Raw genomic sequence first — 23,565 nt, forward strand, 5'->3', positions numbered from 1 at the left:
ATAACTGTTTACAGCATCAAGTGCTACACAGCTACAGACATTTCTGCCTGCACTAAAGTCAATAACACAGGGTCAGAGGTCAGCTCAGGCTTTTAGCCTCCTGGGTGTGTAGTGAGCCGTTTCAATTGGTTTCTGAGTAGTGATCCTGTGGGTGAAGAATAGCGCGGGGGACAAAGAATAAGGATGAGGGAATAAAGGGATGGTCAGAGGAGGGCAGAGCTCTCATCCCCCTGAGTGAACAACCATGTTGGTACAATTATGGTTCCCTTCTACAGGATTGGTGAATTCCCCCTCAGAGACAATCGAAGCTCAAGATATATTTTCAGTACCAACTTTAATAGTATTAATATTAACTGCTTGATGTTACACATTATAAAACGTATAAGTCAAAGTGGGTTCTGGGTTTGTTTGCTCATTAACAAACTGCATGTAACCAGGGATTGTACAAAGTGGTATGAACTGACAGAGAAGTGAATATTTTTGTCTTTACCAGCTAAATCGATCGTTTCTTTTAAATCCACCTCTGGTATTTTTAGATCAGAGTGTCAGCAGTGTGGCAGGGTCCGTTCAGCTTTTCTCTGGCCTGTTTAAAACCTGCTCGCCAAATTGTAATTATTCATCAAGTGGCCTGTGCCATAAAATGGAGCCTGTTAAGACTCATTCACTGTTAATGCTGTGGTAAAATATAAAATGTCCAATTTAATCGCTTTCACGTCCCAACAATTTTCCTCAGCGATTTCGGAGAAGGTTACAGCACCAACAGATCGCAGAACAGCCGATCAACACCCTGCCACTAGCTGCCACAGGGACAAACATGTTAACCCAACTGGATTACGCAAGAGAAATCATTTTTCTTGCTGTTGAGCTGTCGGGTTTTGGCACTGCAGTGGCTTGCATTAAATATTCCTCACTGGATCTGTTCGTGTTTTGGCACTTTCAATATTTTCTATTCGCTGTCTTTTGTTTGGTAATGACAGTAAACAAGCTGCTGGCAAATCAAACGCAGTTAGGCAAATCAAAAAAGGACAAAAAAAAAAGTTAGCCAAAGGAAACAACGGTTAAAGGAAGCTGAAAGAAAGAAAATTTACCCAAAGTTAAACTGGTCCCCTTGACTAATTAAATGTGTTAGAACCCAAATCAGAAATTGTTACTTTAAATGAATAAAAATCAGGAAAAAATGAATTAGTTTGGCAATGCATTTAAATGAAAACAATTAAGCAACTGCATATGAAGCAAATTCATTCATTCATTCATGTTTGATACCATCAACTTAACAGCAACATTTCTATTTATATATAATAGTGTCACTTGTGGTTCTGCTAGAATGTGAATAGCATTTAATGTGTTTTCTACATATAGAATCATTATACCAGCTTTATTTAATGTGAGTAGCTCATTATTAATACCTATGTGTTGTAACTAAACTCGCCATCCCTCCTCTTGCAGACTTACCTCCCTGCTCGTCCAACATAACCAAAGTCCTGATGCCGGCATCTTTGCTCTACTCCCCAAGGACAGGCAGGTGTGAAGGAGGGGCGCAGGGAGGGAGGGGAAACAAAATGACAGAGAGGTCAGTAATGAGGCCAAAGCAGCCGAGGGAATCAGTGGTGAAAACCCACAGTTTTTTGGAAAACATTTGATTTCTTTTAAATCCTTTTTGAGAATCGCTCAAGGCCTAACAGCGTCTAATCACACATCCTGATGCTCTGTGGTCCCTGTGTTGATGTTCCCGTCCTTCTGGACAAACACATTAGAATATTTTTGCTCCCCCAACATCAGCATATAAGCTTGTATTGATCAGAAGGAGCAAAGGTCATTTCTCTATTACACCTTACCAGGAAACATGGAAACACCCCCAAGAGATTAACATTAGAAATGCTGACAGCAAAGGAGAGTTATTATTAAAGCGACGACCGCGCGATAAAATTTCCGTAATTACACAATTTATAACACAGGCTCCCAACACCCCATCCGTCTGAGATGTCAGCAGCTGTTGGACCTTTGGGCCGTGCTTAAGTATTGCCTGTAAACTGTAAGAGTATTTAGTCCTCCAATGGAGGAAAATGGAGGTTGTCTTTTTCTCTTCAGCTTTAAGAGTTTCATTTGAATTCTGGCATGAGGAGCATGCATGCGGATTCAATAGTGAAGCTATTAGTCACTTATAGGCCGGGTCGGCTGCAGGTTTCAATGCTGGTAAAAAGAACGCAAGTATGAGGAGGAGGATAGTGACACTAAATGTAAAACTCTTCTTTCCCTGTGCTTCTTAGAAACTCAGCACCACTGCACTAAGATGTGGCACCTGGCTCGGCTTGATAGCCATAAATAAGATTATGTTGTGTCAGTGCTGCACGCGCACACACCATTACACACACATCCCCCTGCCTGCTCAGCAGTTTGGAAGGAAAGCTACACATTGATGTTAGAGAGGCAAGAGGGGAGCAATTATTCTGGCAATATGGAAAGCCTCTTTCCCAGAGAAATTCCAAAGGATTTGAAATGTGTCCCTCGGGATACACCCATGATCCCAAACAGGACCGTGAAGCCTACTCATGCAAATCCAGGAGCCGGATTAATACATCGGGCTGCAAATACTTTTTTGAGTCAAGAATTCTAAATAAAAAGCAAGTTTTTACGAGCTTTTTTCAGCAAACCATCATATCACCACACGTCTCAGAAGCTTATATCCCGCATGATATCATGGATGTGACTGAATGTACTCTACGAGGTGGGGACTTCCAGATTCCCCTCAGCTATTTGTGTGGTGATGGTATTAACACATCCAGAGAGAATTGATAGTGAAGCCAGTCATTCTGCATTTATTTCCATACAATCAGGAGGAATTTGTATTCTGTACATCTTTCAATCCCCGTCTGTCCTTCCTCCGTTTTTCTGACCATCTATCAAACTGAAGGAGCAGTAAACATTCTCCCCCTGCTCCTCCCCTGTCTCTCGCCTTCACTACCCCCCCCCCCCCCCCCCTGCAGTAGAGTCATATGGAGCGAGATATGTCAACTGATGATCAATATGACCTTGAGATGTGCGCCAGGAGATTGTCAAGATCCCCCGCCCCCAGCTGCACAAGCCTTTTCTCTTCCTGTATCCTCCACTCTTCATTTTACTGCCTCCTTCCCTCACTCCCCCTGTTGCCGTGCCACTCTCGGAGCCTTTCGATTCTCTTTCTCCTCATCTTTCACCCTCTGTTTATTACAGTGTTATTTATTGGCGTGAATAAAAATATGGGTGTGTATCCTCCGTCTAACTCTCTGACATTACTTCATTTCCTGTAATACACGCTATTCACTCCATCACTCAGTTGAGTCATGGTTCGCTCAGTCCTGCTCTTCAGGAATAATGGATTAAAGCAATTAAAACAGAACAATGATGCTTGTCTTAGAGCGAACGCAAATTTGGATCCAGTGTCAGAAATCATTGATGTGACTGGCACTTGATCACAGGACCTTGAAGTAGTTTGTCAGCATCAACTACAAAAGGTTTTCTTTGTAAGCAAATGCTATTGTGGATTGAGAAAGAGACTTGATTCAAGTTCCCACAGTTTTTATTAATAATGTGACGTGTGTGCTATAACCATTCAGCTATTGGTTCGCCCAGCTGAGAGATAAATAAAAAAGTAAACAGGACTCATCTCTATGCATTATATATGAAACTGGAGTCAGGAGACGGTCAGCTAACACAAAGCAAACAGGTAACCAGGAAACTGCAACCAGCCAAAACATACTCTTGTACATAACTCATTTAGACTTTGTTTTTTAACACAGTAACACATAACTGAGTTGTGCCGGTAAGTGTAGAGTCCTGCAGCAGGTTGGGTACCCATAGGTAAAGTTGTGTAAAGAAAAAAATTTATTAACTTGATCGTGGGGATGCAAATTCACATTAATCTTTATTTTGTTAGTTTGTTAAAATATGAAACCAAAACATTACATTATTCTGCCATGGAGACCAGCTAACTTGTGTTTTTAACTACTGGTTACAGATTTACGAGTCTTTACCCATGTATGTGGAGACAACAGAGAGATTGTAACTCCTCCGTGTACCAGGACACAGTCAGCTCTGCTCCTGTAAGACAACACACAGTTGTCCTCCTCTTGTTTGCTTCATGTGTTCAAAGTGTTGTAGTGTTCTTTGTTGAACATGGAGAATAATGTGGACCTTGTGTGAAAGTGTCTTGGGAATGCTGGCTCATCCACATTTACAATGAAGCCATGAATAAAGAAATGTATTGTAATTTGCACTTTGTAAATAATCTATTAACGTGTAATTACTTCCCAATAATGGACTCACTAGACACAAAATGTTAACATATACTGCTCTTTGTGTTGGAGTCACTCCTCCCTTACCGAACTGCTGAAATGAACATTTTACATGTCACAGATTTAATATTCAAACATATTTAATAGATTGCTCAAATTGTTCCTCTTCAAATTTGAATTCTCTTATTATACACTCTGGACTCGGCACAATAGATTCTTTCTTCTGCAGTTTTTTGATTAGATAGTGAATCAGTCTGATCACTTCCTATTCTTGCTGTGTCATATTTTGTCTCAGGTTATATTGAGGAACTATAAATGAAACCTTTACACCGACACTGATCCGTAATGCAAAGTGTTTGTCTTACCTCTTCCACCAGCTGCAGCATACGACGAGTGCTCTCCAGTGACTGTGGACAGACAGGAGATAGGATTAGTGTCCATTTGTGATCACAGCCCACATTTACACAACATTATAAGGAGCGTTTTGTGGAGTGTGTAGCAAATAAAGCGACACAATCATGTGTCTGTGTTCGCTCATTGAATTGTGCATAAGCGAGCATGTATCACAACAAAGTGGAGTCAATTTGAACAATCAGGACGACACAGACAGGATCAATAGCTGATGTTTATCGACATGAACTCAACATAAACTCACAGAGACAGACTGTCCTGTATTGAATATGGCAGATCACATAATAGGAGATTTGGCAGTAGGAACAGCGCCTGAATCAACTGAAGCTATTGAATTGCTTCAGTTGGGCTACATGATGTGGATTTGGAGTTGGGATCAAAAGCTTGATTTTAAGTGCTTTTAGGCACGTTTAAGATCCAGTAAGTCACCAGCCATGTACTTACAGATACAGAGGCTCTGCGTATAAAAAAACGACTTCATTGTAAAAAAGGCATTCTTTGATCCCTCTCTATCCCTTCCTCCCTGACAGTTGGATGTCTATTATTAGCCTGTGTGCTGATAGATATGTAGCTGCACGTTCCGCTTCCCTCTCTAACAAGCATGATGCTGCAGAGCACAGCTTGCTGGCTGGAGCCACTCAGTGGGGACGCCGCGCTGTGATATCTCGTCCTTCTCACAATGACACAGCTTCGCCTCGCTGTGCTCGCTGCGAGCACGGCTGATCTCCTGGAGCAGTAGGGGGGGGGGGGGTTGGGTAAGGAATGGAACGAAGTGCGGGCCTGGATTTGAGGCGACCGTTTTTTGATGAAGTCGGTCTTCTTTATGTTTTTTTTTCCTCCTTTCAGCTCATCTGTCCGTTTCCTCAGTCTTTCATCTTTCCCTTTCACCCATTTTCTGGGATTTCGTCTGAAGTCAAGCCACCAATATACAATACGCTCGTAAATTAGAGCTCGTCCTTGTGATCTTTGATGTGAAATTTGCATCACATGAGCTGCTGTCCTCTCTGTGGATCTGAGAGCTAATGTAAATCAGTGCAACAGACGGGAAAAAGTGTTATTCTGACGCCGCCATTTTGTGCATGCCCCATGTTCACGCATGTGCACGTGTGTGTGTGTGTGTGTGTTAAATATTCTGCTCAGCTGTGCCAGTGTGAGTCATATGTGAAGCTAGAGGGTTGTGGGCTGATCTGCTCTGGGCCAGGACTGAGACTCACAAATGTACACACACACACACACACACACACACACACACACACACACACACACACACACACACACACACACGCAGAAGCTGCACCACATTCCTACATCATGTATGTAGTCACACGCGCATTTGTGTCTGGTACAGTCACACACACACAGCCCAAAGCAGACAATAACATGGTGCTGTATAATTTATATTATTATTCATTCAAGGTCTGAAGGTACTTCTGCAAATGCTTTAAAATCATTTAAACATTATTCTATAAAACATTCTTCATATTATGGGAATGGAGTTAAAACTGAGACTTTTGGTTTCTTACAAATCTTTTTACAATTTACTTTGCTTGAATTACAACTACAGGTCTCTGTTAGTCCGCGTGTGTAAATGTGTACATGCCGTCATGTCGGCACGCCATCACAAGTCGTTCTCACCTCATCGGCGAGCTGGTCAGCACGTTGCTGCATGTCTGACAGCTCATTGCGCATGTCCGCGTCATCTGCCATGGCTGCTGGATGTGGGGGGTGGAGGAAGTCTCCAACAGGGAAGAGAAGATCCTAGTGGGAGTCCGGGGAGGGCTGGAAGAGAGATAAAAAATAAGAGGAAAAGCCTTTAGGATGGAGAGCTGGATGCTGCAGTGGAAACAGCTGAATCCACAGAGGCATTAAACCGTCTTCAGGCTTTGGAGAACTCGGATAATTTGACGTGCGACTGATGTTTCATCACGGAATGAGCATGTAGCAGTAATCACATGCAGGATCAACATCAACTTCTCTTTGAACCTCCCTGAGCTGTCTGATGAGGAGGATTAGACACAAGCAGCAGTGGCAGCGTTTGACTGGAGGTGGTGGTGACCAATGATTTGAAGCCACAGATTTTGCAACAAAATCACTCAACAATCACTTAGTGTTGCTAATTGTTTCGCAACTTATTCAAGATAAACTCAGACTAATTCGAGGGTAATTCATTCCTTTTTTATCTTTGTAGGCTGTATACATCCGTCATTGGGGAACATGTCCTGTTAAGACGCCCTTGAGCACCTCTGGCATCAAGTCGCTCTGGATAACAACAACAGCTAAAAGCCGAAGGTACAACAAAGTGAAATGTACTGCGCAGGGGACGAGGAGGAAAATAAGAGAACAAAGAAGCATGTCATGCAACAAATAGGCAAAATGAGTGTTCATCATTCTTATAAAATCCTAAAATGAATGTAATAAAACCAAGGGGTAGCCAATTGGGAGCTGCTGTGTCCCAAGCCCCAGCAAGTGTTTGCTGTTTCAGGCGGTATAATGGAGGATTAAGAAGATCTTGCAGCAGCAGCGTTTGTGTATTGGGTTGTGAACGGAAAGGGAAAAGGCGGCTGAGGTTTGCAGAGGAATGCCAGTCTCAGACAGGCAGGATTGACTGGGATTTTGCAGGATTAGCCACAGAGAGACATAAACAGCCTTGTTAGCCCTGGAGCTGTGATCCTGTCCAACCCTCTGCGGGTCATGAGACTGGCATCACCAGTCAAATAGTGTAGCATCTGCAGATGTAGGATTACTGGGAGCTAACTCTGAAGATGATCTTAAAACAACTTGTCTTGTGTCAGATAAATTGGAGATTATCAGCGGATATGTCTATGAGACGTCGTCGCAAACTAGCATCCACATTATTAAAACCTCTTGAGAATCAAATTCCTTTCCACTGTTTTCTGGTTGTGAGGTCATTCTGCAACAGTAATGGAGTCTAGTACCGAGCAGGAAATAAGGATCGATAAGGGATCAACATACTTTTTATACATATCCTTAGGGAAGTAAAATAAAATAAAATACAAAGTGATATTTGTGATATTAACACTGAATCAAATGACTGAAATATGACAGCACCACTTGTATTGCCAATCAAAATGAGATTCAACACCAAACTGCAGCTCTACAAAGGTTTAGAGTCTTTTGGCCCATTGTTTTGGAGGATCATGGCTCAGGAGTGAACGCTGACCTCTGAGAGCAAAACAGCCCTGAGGCTGGTCAAGAAAGTCAACCACCCAACAAGATTCAGATATTTTCCTCTGGAGTTGATGGTACGTCAGTAATTGTTTTAAAATTGTCAGGCACACTCAATATTTGTGTTTCTGTTATTTAAACCTCCCCTCTAATGGCGAGTTTTGCACAAAATGTACTTTTTCCCTGATTAAAACATTTCTTACAGTTTAGTGTATCGATAATTAGATTTTTTTTTATCAACAATGGATCACCAGACAAATTATTGTTAAAGAACAATCATCTAAATTTGTTGCCATACATCAGAAACATTGTGCGGATATCTGGTTAACTGAGCCAGACATTTCCCCGCTGCTCTGTATCTGCTACATGTCTTCGTTTCATCAGCTTCATGAGGTGTCAATATGTCAGTGTTGTGTTAACAGCCGGCTTCTACCTCCCACAAGGTAATTTAGCACTGGGGTGTGAAGGTGAGGACAAAATATTAGAGGGAACAAATATGGAAACTTGACTTGCAAACCTCTGTGTTAATGTGCTTTTACATTGTGCTACTTCAGTGGCACGCCTCTGTTCTGCTTTACCTAACTCTGCATGTAGTGATTAATGTTAATTGTGCGAGTTGTCAGAAAAGTATAACCGGTAAAAGTTTAATTTCCATTTAGTCGAGTGATGAAGATGACAATCTATTTCTCTTTCATATTCACTTCATCGTTAATTCAATGAGATGCTCTTTTTTGTTTGTTTTTTGTTGAGTCTTATGTGGCTACTGTATGTACATGTATGTGTGGTGGACCTTGGGCAGAATAGCCTAAGCTTATGCTGGTGCTAATGTGGATACAAATGAGGAAAGAAAGTAACAGCAAAATGCATTGGTTGTGATGATAAAACTGACATTATCTGATTACCACCACCACGAAAACATTACAAGGGAAACAGTCGAGGTGATCAAGTGCATTGGCGAGAGAGTCTGTGTTTCTTATTGGACAGATGGCTTCTTCCACCTGGACATGCATCATCCTGGTGACTGAGCGAGCAGCGTCTGGTTGATATTCTGCCTCGGAGGTCCTGATGTACCCTCCGTGTTTGCTTCATCCACTTGTGTGCACAGAGACGTTCGCATTAACAACATCTGCCAGCCAGAAGTCTGAATCATTAAAGCCTCCCTGGGTTAGAATATACATCCATCGTTCATGTCCGTGGATGGATTCAGTCATGTGTATAGATCAACAGCTGTATCATAATGATTAAGTCCTGCACAGGCTCCTTTTTATTATCGCATTTTAATGGCAGATCCCCTATAGTCAGAAACAATTATATTTGTGGATCCCATTCATTCCATCCCTCCCTGCTCTGATTTCTCACATCACTCCCCCTTTCCCTCTCGCTCCCCTGCATCGCTTCACAACAGCAGCGGCCATGTTGGGTTACATAAACCTCTGACCGGACAGTGCATTGCCTAATGTCTGAATCGAGTCAAAGCCTCTTCAGAGCGACTCGCCGAAGGAGGAGAGGGGCATCATCGCCCGCCTGCCTGTGCAGTTATGTAACTAAATTCAGGCAATTAAGTTTTAACAGGCCACGCTGACCTTTTACTTTACGTCTCAATTAAGCTCCACATTTGTGCATCTTAGTGCCCCGAGCACCGCCCGCTTCAGCACCGGAGCAAGTTCACCAACAGAACAGATACAGAATACGTCTGGAGTAGGCGTTACGTAAGAACACGCTCTTCTAATCAGCGCATTCATCTGTGTGCATGTTTTGGTGTTGGATTTTATTACACTTAAATGTATTCATAGCCCAGGTTATGACATGGAAGGGGACAGATAATAAGAAAGAGCAATGTTATTACACATAGAACAATTTACAGTAATTAGCCGAGACAGGTCTGGTTTAGGTATAGTACTTTGTTATTATATAAATGAGGAGTCACATGCAGATTTGTAGAAATGTATCCCCTCCTGGAGCTTTGGACTGTAACTCTACTGCAACCTTCAGTGAATGACTGAAGTCCTGTATAAGGGTCGTGTGCTGACACTTGAGCGGGTTCCATTGAAGGAAGAAGATCATGGGATATGGTCAAAAGCTACGAGAAAATTAGATAAATTAGATATCTAGTTTATCATTAGATATCTTTAAGACAAAAGTAATGTGAAAGTTTAAAGACAATAAATCGTTTGTTTACAGATTCATTACTCTGTTAAAATTAAAAAGGAGTTAATGCAAAAATTGGCCTAAATTGTCACCTCCAGACATATATGTGATGCATGTTTTTTCCCCCCAGGCTTTTCTGATCATACGACAGAGACAGTGGGAGGTAAAGAGACCCAGACTTAATATATCGTATACAACTCAATGAACTACCAGCAAGGCCGAGCCTGCGTGTCAACGACTTGTGCAGCTGTGATAAAACTGTTCAAATATTTTCTCCTCTGGTCAGTATGTTAATTTAACCATTTTTATGCACTGACATGCAGCTCTGTGTTCAGCTGCAGTGCAAAATCACACTGTGCTCTCCTCCTAAATCCATTGCCTGGGATAATCTCTGATGCACAAACTAGAATCAATTAAAACGAACAAAGGAGTCATTTCAAAAGGCATCTGAGCTAATTAATTCCAGCCAATCAACACCCAAAGGCTAAGAAGTTAAGAGCTCAAACCACTTCTGACTTTATCTCAAGACCAATGAGTGCAATATTCTTCATCACTGATCCCATAGAACAATAGAAGGTACAGATAGATAGATAAAGAGAAGGTACTGATATGTAGGAAGTGATCACCTGAAAATGCCACTGAGATCAACCGGGACAAGAATTAAAGTGGTGGCCTTTGAGTTACAGAATCTTTAACCAGCAGACCCGCCCCGCCATCCATAAAATGCTGCCTCTCAAAGGACACTAATTTGTCTGGAGATTCCCGTCTGATTAAATGTTGGGCCGTCCAACTGAGAGATCGTTTTTAATCACTCACACAAAGTCCTCTGTCAGCACATTGGAGGAAGATAATAAACTTCTGACTGGACAAATCGGGAATTCTTAATCTGGCTGAAGTGGGCCTCCAGTGTGCATGCACCGTATTCATCGCAACACGTGCCAAAAATAACTGTCCTCATTAAAAACATGTTTTTGCATACTTTTGCAGGAGATTTTATTTTTTACATTCATGCTAATGTATACAAACTGGTAAATTACTCCTCTGCTCACTCAGATGAGCAACTGCTTTGCTTGTCAAACTACATAACTTAATTTTATCAGTAACAGTAATCACTCTATCCTGTAATCAGACTACAGATATCCAGTTATCTGTAATCCTTAACAGAATAATATATTACCTCTGCCAAGGAGCTTATGTTTTAATTTGTGTTTGCGTGTCTGTTAGTTAGCAGGATTACACAAAAACTATGCAGATTACCACAAACCTTGGTGGAAAGATACGGTATGGGTCTGGTACATTTGCATGCAGGAATTATTTTTCTCCAATTTACATAACATTGCCAGATAGGATAGACATTTATTAAAATATTTCCCCTGAGAATAATTTATTGATCTTGATGAAAAAATAAATCTATGATATCTATGAGTGCGTGTAATGTGGGGCAGCTTGACTGAATCGAAGGGGACTGTTGGGGCTTGGCAGAGCTATGCGCTCTATCGAGGGACATTCTAGTGGCATGTTACTTTTCATTTGTCATAAGGAGTGGTACAAAAACTGACAGAATCCTTTATGTATCTACAATCGTAAGAAACATCACTAATTATCTGCCACAAATGTCGCTAGAAGCCCCTCGTTCCCATTGTTAACATCGGGAGGAAATATAAAGGAAACCATTCACTGTATATCTCCTGTGTTAACTTTAAACAAATCCATCTCTGAGTGTGTCGGCCGCTGTGTGTTGACACACACCCACACAACCTTTGCCCTTGAGTTTCTGTCACCTTGTCATCGTGTGTTACTCTGATGCAGACATCTATGGCAGGAAATGGTGAGCACTGTGACCCTCTGTCCTGAATTTAACAGGAAGCTAATAAAGAACAAGAGCAGGAAAAAATAAACATCAAGCTCAAAGTCATTAAAATCACACAACTACGGCTGTGGCACGGTGCGCTAAACACACAAACCCACCACTGTCCTGTGTTTGCAGGCGTATACACACTTTTATTACATCCATGTTGCCCGTGGCAGTGTGAAGTTTGCTGATTAGCATGATTAAATTTATGGCACAAGAAAAGGTGCAGTGATTTATATGAGTCGTGCGTAGCAACAATTATCATAGATTTCAAGGCAGTTACAGGAATGAGGATGAGCACTGCACATTCATCAACAGTATGTGGAATAACTGGCTGAGCTTTAAAACATGGCTAATGCCTGCATTTATATACTATGGAACAGCCTCTGCATTAATGAAAACATCCATGAATGTTTGATAGAGCATCCATCTTTCAAGCTCCATCCATCCGTCTGTCCATCCTTCCATCAATCCCCCTGTTTACTGTCCTGTTTGCTAGAACTGACACTTCAGTGCAATAGCCATGGGGACTATAAAGAAAGATATGAAGATACCCTTATTTCCATTCCCCATTCATTCCCTCCCAGAGGAGGTGGATGGCATATTTCATACCCTGTCCAATCACATTCTACCTGCAGAAGATTACCAGCCCCCACCAGCTGCTCCTCCTCAACTCTTTCTCCGTTCTTTTCCTCCTATATCGTTTGATAGCTTTCATTTCTCCTACATGTCTTTTATCTTTGTCCTCCTTCCTTCCAGTCATCTAAACTGCATCAATAAGAGGGAATCTCACATTAAGATAATAGCAGATTCTGTAATGCAGTACAGTATATGATCACAAGCTAGAACAAGTCATGTTCCTTTGGTAAATGCAATGCATCTTGATGAAAATCATAGCTCCTTAATTCAAAAATGTGACTACTTCTGAAAATCTTGATCATTTTATGACCTGACCAATTCAGACATATTGATATGACACAGAATATTGCCATGTTAGAAAGGTACTGGAAAGCTTTGTTGCACCTTGTGGCAAGAGAAGCAGTAGATCTTTGTTTTTCATTGTTTCATGCATATAGAGTTATAGAGTGTGCACATCTCTCCCTCTGAATGTGTATGTGTGTGTGTGTGTGTGTGTGTGTGTGTGTGTGTGTGTGTGTGTGTGTGTGTGTGTGTGTGTGTGTGTGTGTGTGTGTACGCACACGCATTTGGCTGCCATTTTGTTTGCTTTCCAGTTTTAATTTCAGGTATCAATCATTTATCTGTATCTTTCTTTAACGTCAGATCCTTGATGGAAACGTGGCGTGGACACCGTCTGTTGGAGGCTTCAGAACACACACGAGTGTGATTGATACAGTTTGGCAATTTGAAAGATATCTCCCTTTTTTGCTTATTTTAATTCTGCTCTACTTAACTAGCTCATGATACGCTCAGAATCAGAGTGTGACCAACACAGTGTTCAAATGACAATAACTGGATATAAAGGTCATCTTCAGGCCTGGCGGTTTAAAACAAACCATCTCGCTGCAGTCAGCACAGTAACACATGAAATACTAATGTGAATGGCGCCTGTAAAAAAAAAGATCTTGTTACGTAAAAGGACTTCATTGTGAAGGTTTCTATAGTGCTTCACTTATACGGCTGTTATCTCTTATTACAGATGACCGCAGTAACAAAAGCTGAAATAGATCATGTGATAAAAGATCGTTGCTTTTTAAACTGACATATGAAACATTTTATTTGGTCACAAATGACATTGCAAAAGTGAAATGATTTATAATCCTGTAAAGACTCCAACGGCCATTTTGCAGCTTAGAAGAACACTAAATGATTCTGTACGCTGAATTGCTTCTTCCAATCGAAAGCATTTTTGTTTGGAGGTTTCAGCATATTATGACCGCGACAACAAGATGACACTGTCCTTCCAGGAACCACAGCGAGCCTCAACAATAACAGCTGTGATGTAACATGACTCATCGAGCCCAAGTGTCCCTTCAGCTCCCTCTGTACCAAGGAGCTAGCATTAAGTGCTGCTGCGACATTCCAGTTGCTCGCTCTTATAAGAATACCATGAATTATTGACCTGAGGAGTCCACGACCCCATCACTTATTCATCCGGCTCATCCCACTGTAACCAATCACATAAATCTGCAGGCGAACTGCTTCAGAACGAGGATGGCATTTCAAAAAACTGAATTAAATTGGCCATTAAAGCTAGATTTAAAAAAGGTGACATTATTTGTCTACTAGTTGATCATCACAGAATCACGCAGGAATCCTTAGATCTCTTCATTAATTAGGGATGGGAGCATTTGGTTGGTCAAACATTTGTTATCATTAAAATACAAACACACTAAATTAAGATGGTGAACAGGCTAAATTTTATACCTTACAAATATTTGCATGTTGGCATTGTTGCACTGATGTTAGCATTTAGTTTAAAGAGCTGCTAGCGTGGTTGTATACTGAAATATATTAACCTAAAGACTTACTTGCTTATTTACAGTTATACTGACACCAACTCATTTAGACATGATTTTAAAAAACATGCCAAGAAATCACTGGTTCTAGCTTTTGATATATGAAAATTTGCACATTTTCTTTAACATCTATGATATTCAATTAAATAACCTTGGTTTGTGGCCTGTTACTCAGACAAAACATGCAATTTTGATGTCAATTTGGGCTTTCATTTTTACATGAGACATTAATTCAGAGATTAATCAACCATGCAAATAGTTAGTTGCAGCCCTTAAATTGCATATTGGAAAAAACAATACTTTTTGAAAAAAACTAAACAAAACATCAGACCATACATAACTAAATACCATTTGCACACATGCACATCTGCATTCAAACCTAAACTCACGCAAACTGCACCATTGAATTACAGTGTCATTTTCATGATATACTGTCTAAATAAGCTGTAGGAATTCACGTATGCAGGCTGACATCAGGAGACCATGTTGTCCTGAAGGTTTGCATACAGAATAAGATGAGATGGGAAGGGGGGGGGATGGGAAGAGATGCTAAATCTATCTATTAAACTAAGTAGGAGAGGCAGCTTCATAGAAGAAAGCGTGACTCAATTTCACAATGTATGGTTTGATCACCATAAAAGCCCTAGTGACTTGGTCAGCGAGGAACTAACATGCTGTGTTTTCTATGTACAGAGATACTAAGACTCCGACATAATCTATTCACAATATCCTACAAGGCATGTTAGGCAACAAATATCAAATCCTACAAGACACATCGTATCCATGCCTGTGGCAGTGTACTAAGCTATTTACAGGCGAGGCGGAGGGAAAAGCAGACGGACGAATTTACACTTGGAAATTGACATGGAGGTTTCTAAAGTGTTTAAAGTGATGGTGACAGTTTCTCATCAGTGTGGAGTGTGTGTGTGTTTCTGGGACGCTGAGTCTTTAAGTTTACAGCTTTCTGGATGCAGCGTGTTCATGGTATTCCGGTCACACATCTACTCTCATTAACTATCTTTCCAGAGTGACCGCTCACTCTAAACAGCTTGAGGGATGCAGCCACAAGACGATCTGTGCGTATGTTAATGTAAAAACTGCAGTGCGGCTCGTCGATGATCATTCAGCGCTGAAGTAAAAACAATGCCATCATCCTATTTATTGTCTCTTGAAGGTGGTGTTGCGGCTGCATTTTCCAATAGAGACCAGAGAATCTTAAAGGTTGCTAGATGAGGACAAGCCTGGTGATTTCCTGCATCCCTCTGCCCACTGTTACGGAGCTGCTGCTTATCAGCCTGCTCCCTGCTCCTTGGAAACAAGCGCAGGGCAGAATGGAAAGGACAATAGACCAGACAGGAACATCTCAGTGGTGCAGGCTGACGTGTTTATTTTTAAACCAAGGTGGGAAGACGAGAGAAACGGAAAGTAAACACGAACAGGGATGGAAAATAATTCAAATGAGGCCATATTTAGTATGCATAGTTTACCACGCCCTTCAGCCCAGTGCTCACAGTCACCGCTGTGGTTTCTGTGCGTGAAAAGGGGTTCTGGCTTCATCATTTCGCCCACTCAAGGGAGCACCCAGAGCCACATTTATTACAGTGCGGCTATGACGTTTTGGCTGCTAGAGGGCCGCGGAGATATGACATTTGGCAAGGGAAAGATGACAGGGAACGCTGCTCATGGGCTGATGCTGGCAGTAAAGTTGAAGGGAGACCGAGCAGGTAGGTTCAGATGGGGAGGGGTGGGGGTGGGGGGGGGGTTCGGGAGGTTGGGGGTTTTGAATTGGAAGCACAACCTATCGTGTTTTACAACGTCATAAATGTCAGGGGGAGCGAGGTGCGAAGGCTCTCCGGGTGAAAGATGCAGCAGATGTTCTTTTTATATCTGTGAGTTAGATGGAATCTCAGGCCGGGAAACGCTGAAGTATAAAGAGTCAAAAGGAAGCATTCCTGAGGTTTTAGCAATGCAGCACTAAGAGACCAACAATCTGTTAGGCCCTAATCAATATCGATGACTTTCATTACCCTTTTGGTCACAACTTTTTTTCAGCATGGAGCAGATTAGCACACTTGGGGATTATAAAAAGTGTTGCCAGCAGGAAAAAAAAATTCCAATCAGTGATCCCCTGAGGTTAATTTCGCAGTTCAACAGGATACATCCAATTCTTATTCAACATGATTTCTCTAATCATTCACGGTGATAAGTTATAGTAGCCAGGCCACTTCAGTGTCACATTAAGAGCCTGTTAAATATTTGAGGAGTCATACAATTAACATTTAAGTGCACACAGCGGCTGAGAAAAACCTGACAGGAAACACATAAAAATATCAAATGACACCTCCGCTTCCTTCTTCACCTGTAGCCACTAAAGAACTGCTAAATACTTTTTTGTGGATTTTTGATATATCAGTGCTAAAAATCTGTTCACTGCTTGGTCTATAAAAAAAGTCCAAAAAAGTCCAAGAGTTCAAGTCAACAAAGAACAGTCCAAAACCCAAAGATCTAAGTCTACTAGCATAGAGGAAGATATTTCAATATTTCTGTTCCTACCGTAAATACTGCAGTGCTGACCTCCAGTGCTGGTCAGTGTAAAAGAATCAATAATACAGGTACTGCTCAGAAGCGATAAATGGACATTGATGCTAAGGCATTATAAATGCATCTCAACAGATTTAATAAACCTGTGTTGTGACTGTGTAGCTAAAAAACTAATCACATAGTCAAACCAGATGCATAATAACACATGATACATCAGACCATGTATGCCATTATGCCCTATGCAGCTCTTTATACTGTAACACAGTGTGTGCTCCATGATGAAGTTTAAATGCGACAAAACTCAGGTGAAAAAAAGAAAACAAATGAACTATGCCACATATCGGAGACTGATAAAGGTTTAAGTTAAGGCAATGCAGAGGCCGACCTGCACCAACAGGCCTGGTCAGCTGCACTGCAGCATCGTAAATTACCCAGCCTGACTGAGACCTGCAGCAACAACATCCCCAGAAAAAGCCACAAGACAATCCACTGAACCTTGAATGAAAACCATCCCCACACTCCACTCGGGGTCATGTTTGCAGAAGACTGACACAGTCGTAATATCCCTGCACCTGAGCACACCCGGGCCATGCAGCGCAGAGCACAGAAGGTGTATTCATGTTGATCCGGGCAGATCGATCGGAGACATTATGCTTCACCGATGCAGGGATAAGATGTCTGTACATGCTTTTATTCTGGAAATGGAAGCTTTAGTCATGTAAGGGATGCTTAAGAATACAATGCTACCAAAGCATCGGCTAATGCTGGTGGTGAAAATGATATGTTTGAAGCTACAGATCAATGTGAAACCATAGCAGGCTGCACCATACCCTGCACATGAGCACACACATGTAATTTCACTCCATCGGCTTGCCATAGCAAAATCTGACACCCAAGGTTTATTCCTGGGCATCTGGAATTTAATATTTGTTCTGGATGATTTCAATAGAGGCAAAGATCTGATCTATGAAACATTAATGACACTTTTTACAGCACACTTTCTTCAAAAGATTCAACCTGACAATCATTCCCTTTAGCACTTTCTCTCAAATTTATATCCATATTTGAATTTTCTGTCGCTACACTCTTTTCTTCCTCTTTCTAACCACTTTCATTTGCTCCCCCTAAACTCATTTTATTAATCAAAAGAATAACTGTCTAACCCCGAGACAGCAGGAGAGAGGACAGATGGTAGAATGATGACAGTGCCTGTCTCATAAATGTACCTTTAAAAGGTAAAATCATGGCAGACTTTTTGATTCTCGGTTCCAGAAAGGCTTCAAAAGCAAAAGCATCGCTTGGGAGATAATATGAACCACATCACGTCTGTGAGAGGATACAACTGATGTAAGATAAATTAAACTAAATTTAGAGAAGCTGTGCTTTTGTGCAAGAATTAATAGATTCATGCTGCTCATACCTGCTACCTATCTCCGTTAATAACCATTCAAACTACCCCACAAAATACAATGAGGCAACGGGTTCGTCCAGACTAGTTTTAGAAATCACATTTTCACACTTTCTAATAAAAACTTCAGTGTCATAGTGAAACTGTGTTTCCTCCCCACGGTCCTGGGGCCTCAGGATTGGCCATTTTGTTTCTCTGTGTTTGTGTCTCTGAGAACGTGACAGGTAAGGGGACACAAAAAAGCAATACAAGTTGTTTTTCTTTTTTTTTTGCTGTTGCGTATTTAGCTAGCACTAGCGAACAACACTCTTTGTTTAAAATAACCACAGACACATTGTTTGACACTGAAACATTAATTTAACATTTTAAGAAAATATGCTTAAATGAGAATAATTGATGCCACTCACTTATTTTGACGCTAAATGTGAAGCAAAAGCCAACATCTGGTTAGCTTAGCTTAGCTTAAACACTGGAAACAGGAAGAATTGGCTCTAAGCAAAGGTAACAAGAGCCTTCTATCAAACTAACTTGCACCAAAAGAGTAAAAAAGACATGTTTGTGGTGTTACAGGAATGTGTTAGCCTATGTTTTATCACAATATATTCTCGATAAAATCACACGTTCTTATGCATTGATTTTGATTAGTTTAACAATAAGTGAACTGTAGAGGTGCTGGTTGGTGGATTTTGTTGTCTTAAGACAGCCGTTTCCCTGTTTTCCTACTTTGTGCTAAGCTATGCTAACTGGCTGGTAGTTCTTAGCTTAGCACAGCTTGGTATTTAACAAAGAGGCATAACAATAGTACCAATCTCCTCATGTGATTCTTTAAAAAGACAAAATGTTTCACCTTTACTTTAAAATGCATCTGCAGTAGATTCATCCTGTCTTTGTGTTTCTGTCGCTTGATTTACAGTTTTTGCTCAAACCCTGTCTAATGTTTCGACTTTTGTAAAATATTATCTTATGTAGCTTAAAAGTAATATCTGAGGCCTGACAACAGTTTATTTTTCAAAGTTGAAGCCATGTCGTCAACTTTGTCATGAAAGGAGATGGTGCAAAGCCCACTTAGAATGTAACCCCCTTTGTGATGTCTGAAAATCCCTTGACGTAACCTCAGACCGAATCGTCATGTCTCCTCCGGCTCCAGACGATGAATTCAGAATTGGCATCACTATTTAGGAAATAAAGAGAGAGAGAACAGCATGTCTGACCACCTCATTCAGGATAACTCAGTGCTGCTAATGCGACAGCAGCAGTAGGAGCTCTGCTGAATCCAGGAGGAGGAAGATTTTGTCTGTCATGCAGCTAAAGCCTGAACTGCGCAGTGACAGTTAGAAACCACCAGAATAGGCTTTAAATTCACACTCCCCATCCAGAACACTTCACAAAAGAGCAAGCAGGACTGGTTCTGTGCTCAAGGACACTTCATAAATGTCCTTGATGTAGAAAAAAACAAATTTCTATCTGTACGTCAAGCAGATGCAGTCATTGCGTCCATTTGTACAAGAAGTCAGAGCCGAAGCTTCTTTTGTGATGCTGCACCTGTCCTTCTTAGGCCATCAGTCATTTGTGGAGGGAAACAGGGTATTTACTCTTGGATTCAGGCCCACGATGTAAAAAGGCAACTGCTAGTGCATGAAACGATACTAAAGGTGTCTGATATGTCAACATTTCAGAAGCTCATAATCTATTGTAAAAAAACAATTCTAAATGTGATGAAATCTCTCCATTTTAAGAGAAGCAGTTGGAGAAATGCCAAAGAGCCCCTCTGTCAAATATGAAATTCAAGTTCAAACAGAGATCTTACATGGCTGTAGCATGAGGGTAATATTATGTTGCCTATTCATGTGCAGACCATAGTGCAGACATGAGGTGAATGGCTTGGTCTGTTAGAGGCTTTTCAGAACTTAGAGATTCTTTAGGCTGTCTTTAGGAGGAGAGCCGCCATAGACAGAGAAGCAAGGTAAAACCTGTACCTGCACCAAAACGCGCAATGCGCAGCCGGCGTTCAGTATTCACCAGCACCGATCACAGAGGCTTTAGCTCCATTTCAGAACAGCTCAACACGAACATGAATAAAAGTGATCCTGTGAGATGAACAACGGCCGGGGTGTTTCTGAGAAAACAATCAGTGGATGGTTGATGGTGTTGTGAGTCACCCATTTATCCACAGAGCAGTCCCTTCACAGAGTGGTCTGTACAGGCCTGACCCCCCCCCCCCCCCTTCTCCCACCACCACCTCCAACCCCCCTCCCTGTTTCTGTCTGCTCTCCCTCCTCCTCTCTGCAGTCCGAACAGTTCAAGCAGCATAAACGTGACATGGGAGAGCGTTTATGGCAAGCAGAGCGTCCCTTGGGGGAGAGACTGTGTTCTCTATATGCTGTAGGCTATAATGTGCCATTGTCATGAATACAAAGCTGGCAGTGTTCACTGGGCTTTCCTTTATATGGACTCATAGCCTATTTGTTTACTTCTGTGTTTGAAATAAAAATAAGGTCATTAAAAAAACCCACTAAAGGAATGTAAGGCGCCCACTGCAGGATTTTCAGTGATGTGACAAATCAACCCTAAGCATCTGCCAGTGACCGTGAGCCAGCAAGTCCCACCGCCACATGTGGTAGTAACTGCTAAATAATCCCAGATGCATCAGAAATCCATAGGACTTCACGATCGGATCTGTCGCATCGTCAAACCTCAGGACAACCAACAATCCTTCCGTCTCGGTTTTTGCATCGCCAGGCTTGGGCACCTCTCACAGCAGCGGCGCACAACAGACAGCACATGGCGTCGATCCCCCACACATGAATCCCCACATTGACTAGTGTTTGTCACCAGGGCCTACCTGCAGACATCGATCACGTTCTCCAGGAGAAGCGTGTGTTCAGTATGGTTTTATATGCAATGGTATTTGGAACAGCAAAGACCCGCACAGCACTTGCGTGGTTTAGATAATTAAATCTTATAGGGTCACGTTTAGAAGCGTGAATGATCTTTCCGTGGCACCATGTGTGGCGTGTACGCAGGTTAATGCAGCAAACACCTGTGGAGAGCACCAATGTAGCGCACGGGCATCGTGCGCCATGCGCGATTGACAAGACGGAGCTCAGTGACGGATGTGCGCGTGGATTGATGGATGAATGAGAGGGGGAGAGGTGGAGGGAGAATGGGGGAGGGGGCGTCATAGTGCGGGTTTCACCGCGGTCCTCCCCGGCGTCCCCCCCCGCCCCCCCCCCCTTCCATTTCTCGCCTACCCCCCACCGGGATATTTTCGATCTCCCCTTCAAACCCCAAATCTGAGCATTGCGTAAATGAAGCTCAGATTTGACCGCTAGCGATGCAAAGACACTGCGTTCAGAGAAAACGAAAAGAAATAAATAAAAGGAAAAGGCGCATTCATGGAGCTGGATCATGCTTCATGCCCCCTCCCTCCTGTTTATATCGGCTGTACCCTCCTCCCACCCACCGACCTCACCATGGCGCAGTTTACTATTATTCTCTCAGTCAGACATCCGCCTCTTTTAGACACAGTGATGCTGTTTGTGTTTGTTTTCTTGTCTTTTCTCCCTCTGACATGTGTGCCACAGCCATGATGATGGATTTCACCGTGTTGCTGCCACACCAGCGGTCTGCGGGCTGCCTGCTGCAGCTGTCTCGGTCAGCCACGACACGGGTTTGTTTGAAGACAACAACCCCCTGTTCCACAATGGCTGAGCGTAATACGGTTATAACACATTCTCATCTCATCCTCCTGCATTATTCGTGTTTGGACTCAGAATGAACCTGTTGAGACGTTTGTGTTTTCTGTCTCTGCCGCTGTCCGTGGTGCTGAACCCGCTGAAAACGCCCACATTGGATAAGACGCATTACAGCGCACCGCATCCATCCCCTCGGCGATCCACTGCGCGTTTGAGATTTATCACCCGGGGACTTCACTGCCTCCAATCCTCCCTCCTCTCCTTCTTCCAAACCCCTTCTCTTCTTCACACTATAAACAGCGCTGCAAAACATCCACCACATCCCCCAAAACGAGATGGAGCCGAGAAGCATGTAGGTATAACGCACGGAAATTAAACAGACCTTCACAAACCTCTGCTGCTCCACAGTGTACAAAAAGGCAAACCGGGTGAAGCAAGACATGGTAAAGATGGAGTATAGAAAATGTCTCATTACCTGCGCCTGTTGTCGGTGCCCTGCAGTCAGTATGGGAGGAAATGTCGGCGTATATCAACAGCTACACCGACCCTCTCTCTCTCTCTCAGTATATGACTGGGATGCTGCAAAGGCACTGCGCGTCGACTCAGTCCTCCTCGTTTCTTTTTCAAGTGGGAGGGGGGCGGTGATTGGGGGGGGGGGGGGGGGGGGGGGGGGGGGAGCGTGGCAGCAGTGCAGCTCTCGTCAAAGATGGCGGACACTTTTGACGTCAGCAGCAGCTTTTAATAGATATTTGTCAGAGAAGGAGAGAGAGAGAGAGAGAGAGAGAGACTTCAGACAGTCTTTGTTACAATGGGCAGCTGCACAGGACAGCAACACAACAACTGAATATTTTAGATGGTTTTGAATTAAAGGCCTGCTGCTGTTGTGTGTCTCATATCACGCCAATGTCATGTTAGATATACAGTGGATATCTAGAGATGTATTCATCCGTCATAGATTACCAGATTTGGCCTATATAGGCCTATTAATACAGATTAGGCCCATAGGATCATTTCAGTTTGAGGCATTTAGTTGCTAATTACCACTTGCAACACAGGATGATTGTAAACGTTTCATAGCCCATTGTGCATTCGAATCAAATATTATTATTATTAAGCTTATTATCGTAGGGAAGCTCACTGTCACTCTTCAAGTTGGCCTCCCATTCAGTATCAATGGGACTATCTTCATTCAATGTTAAATGCAATCTGACTGGTTTTCACTGGATGTGACAGGGACTGTAGTAACCTGGATTACTTGTCAGACCAAAGTGGGCAACTGCTGTGGAGCCCCAGACCCTTCCACTGGGCCCCTTCCAAGCTTCTGTTGCAATGTATTTTGAGTCATTTGATGGAATCAACAGTTTATGGAATATGGGAATTTGCACCTGTAAAACCCAATTTAAATTGACATAACAAAGTGGTGGACCCTGTCTTACAGAGCCCCCCCATCATGGCCTGAGTTGATGCTGTGCTTAAATGGTGCATATTCTTTAAGTATTAGAGTTAGGGGTTACCACACAACAAGCCAGGGGACAGCTATTGTTCCAGTATTCCAGTAAAATATTTTCAGGCCTGT

General features: G+C 42.3%; 1 protein-coding gene across 2 annotated transcripts in view; it reads right to left on the bottom strand.

Annotated features, from left to right (window-relative positions):
- snap25a (synaptosome associated protein 25a) overlaps positions 1 to 22,623 on the bottom strand; it is a 34,667-nt gene extending 12,044 nt beyond the window's left edge. For both annotated transcript variants that reach the window (XM_034579364.1, XM_034579363.1), the window contains exons 1-4: positions 22,465 to 22,623; positions 6,318 to 6,461; positions 4,637 to 4,678; positions 1,453 to 1,501 (exon numbers count right to left, since the gene is read on the bottom strand). In XM_034579364.1, the coding sequence (XP_034435255.1) occupies positions 1,453 to 1,501; positions 4,637 to 4,678; positions 6,318 to 6,389 (163 nt within the window). In that variant the 5' untranslated portion in view covers positions 6,390 to 6,461; positions 22,465 to 22,623. The remainder of the gene's footprint in view (positions 1 to 1,452; positions 1,502 to 4,636; positions 4,679 to 6,317; positions 6,462 to 22,464) is intronic.
- Between the last annotated feature and the right edge of the window lie 942 nt (positions 22,624 to 23,565).

The sequence above is a fragment of the Hippoglossus hippoglossus genome, chromosome 24 (assembly GCF_009819705.1).
Source record: "Hippoglossus hippoglossus isolate fHipHip1 chromosome 24, fHipHip1.pri, whole genome shotgun sequence".
Lineage (NCBI taxonomy): Eukaryota > Metazoa > Chordata > Actinopteri > Pleuronectiformes > Pleuronectidae > Hippoglossus > Hippoglossus hippoglossus.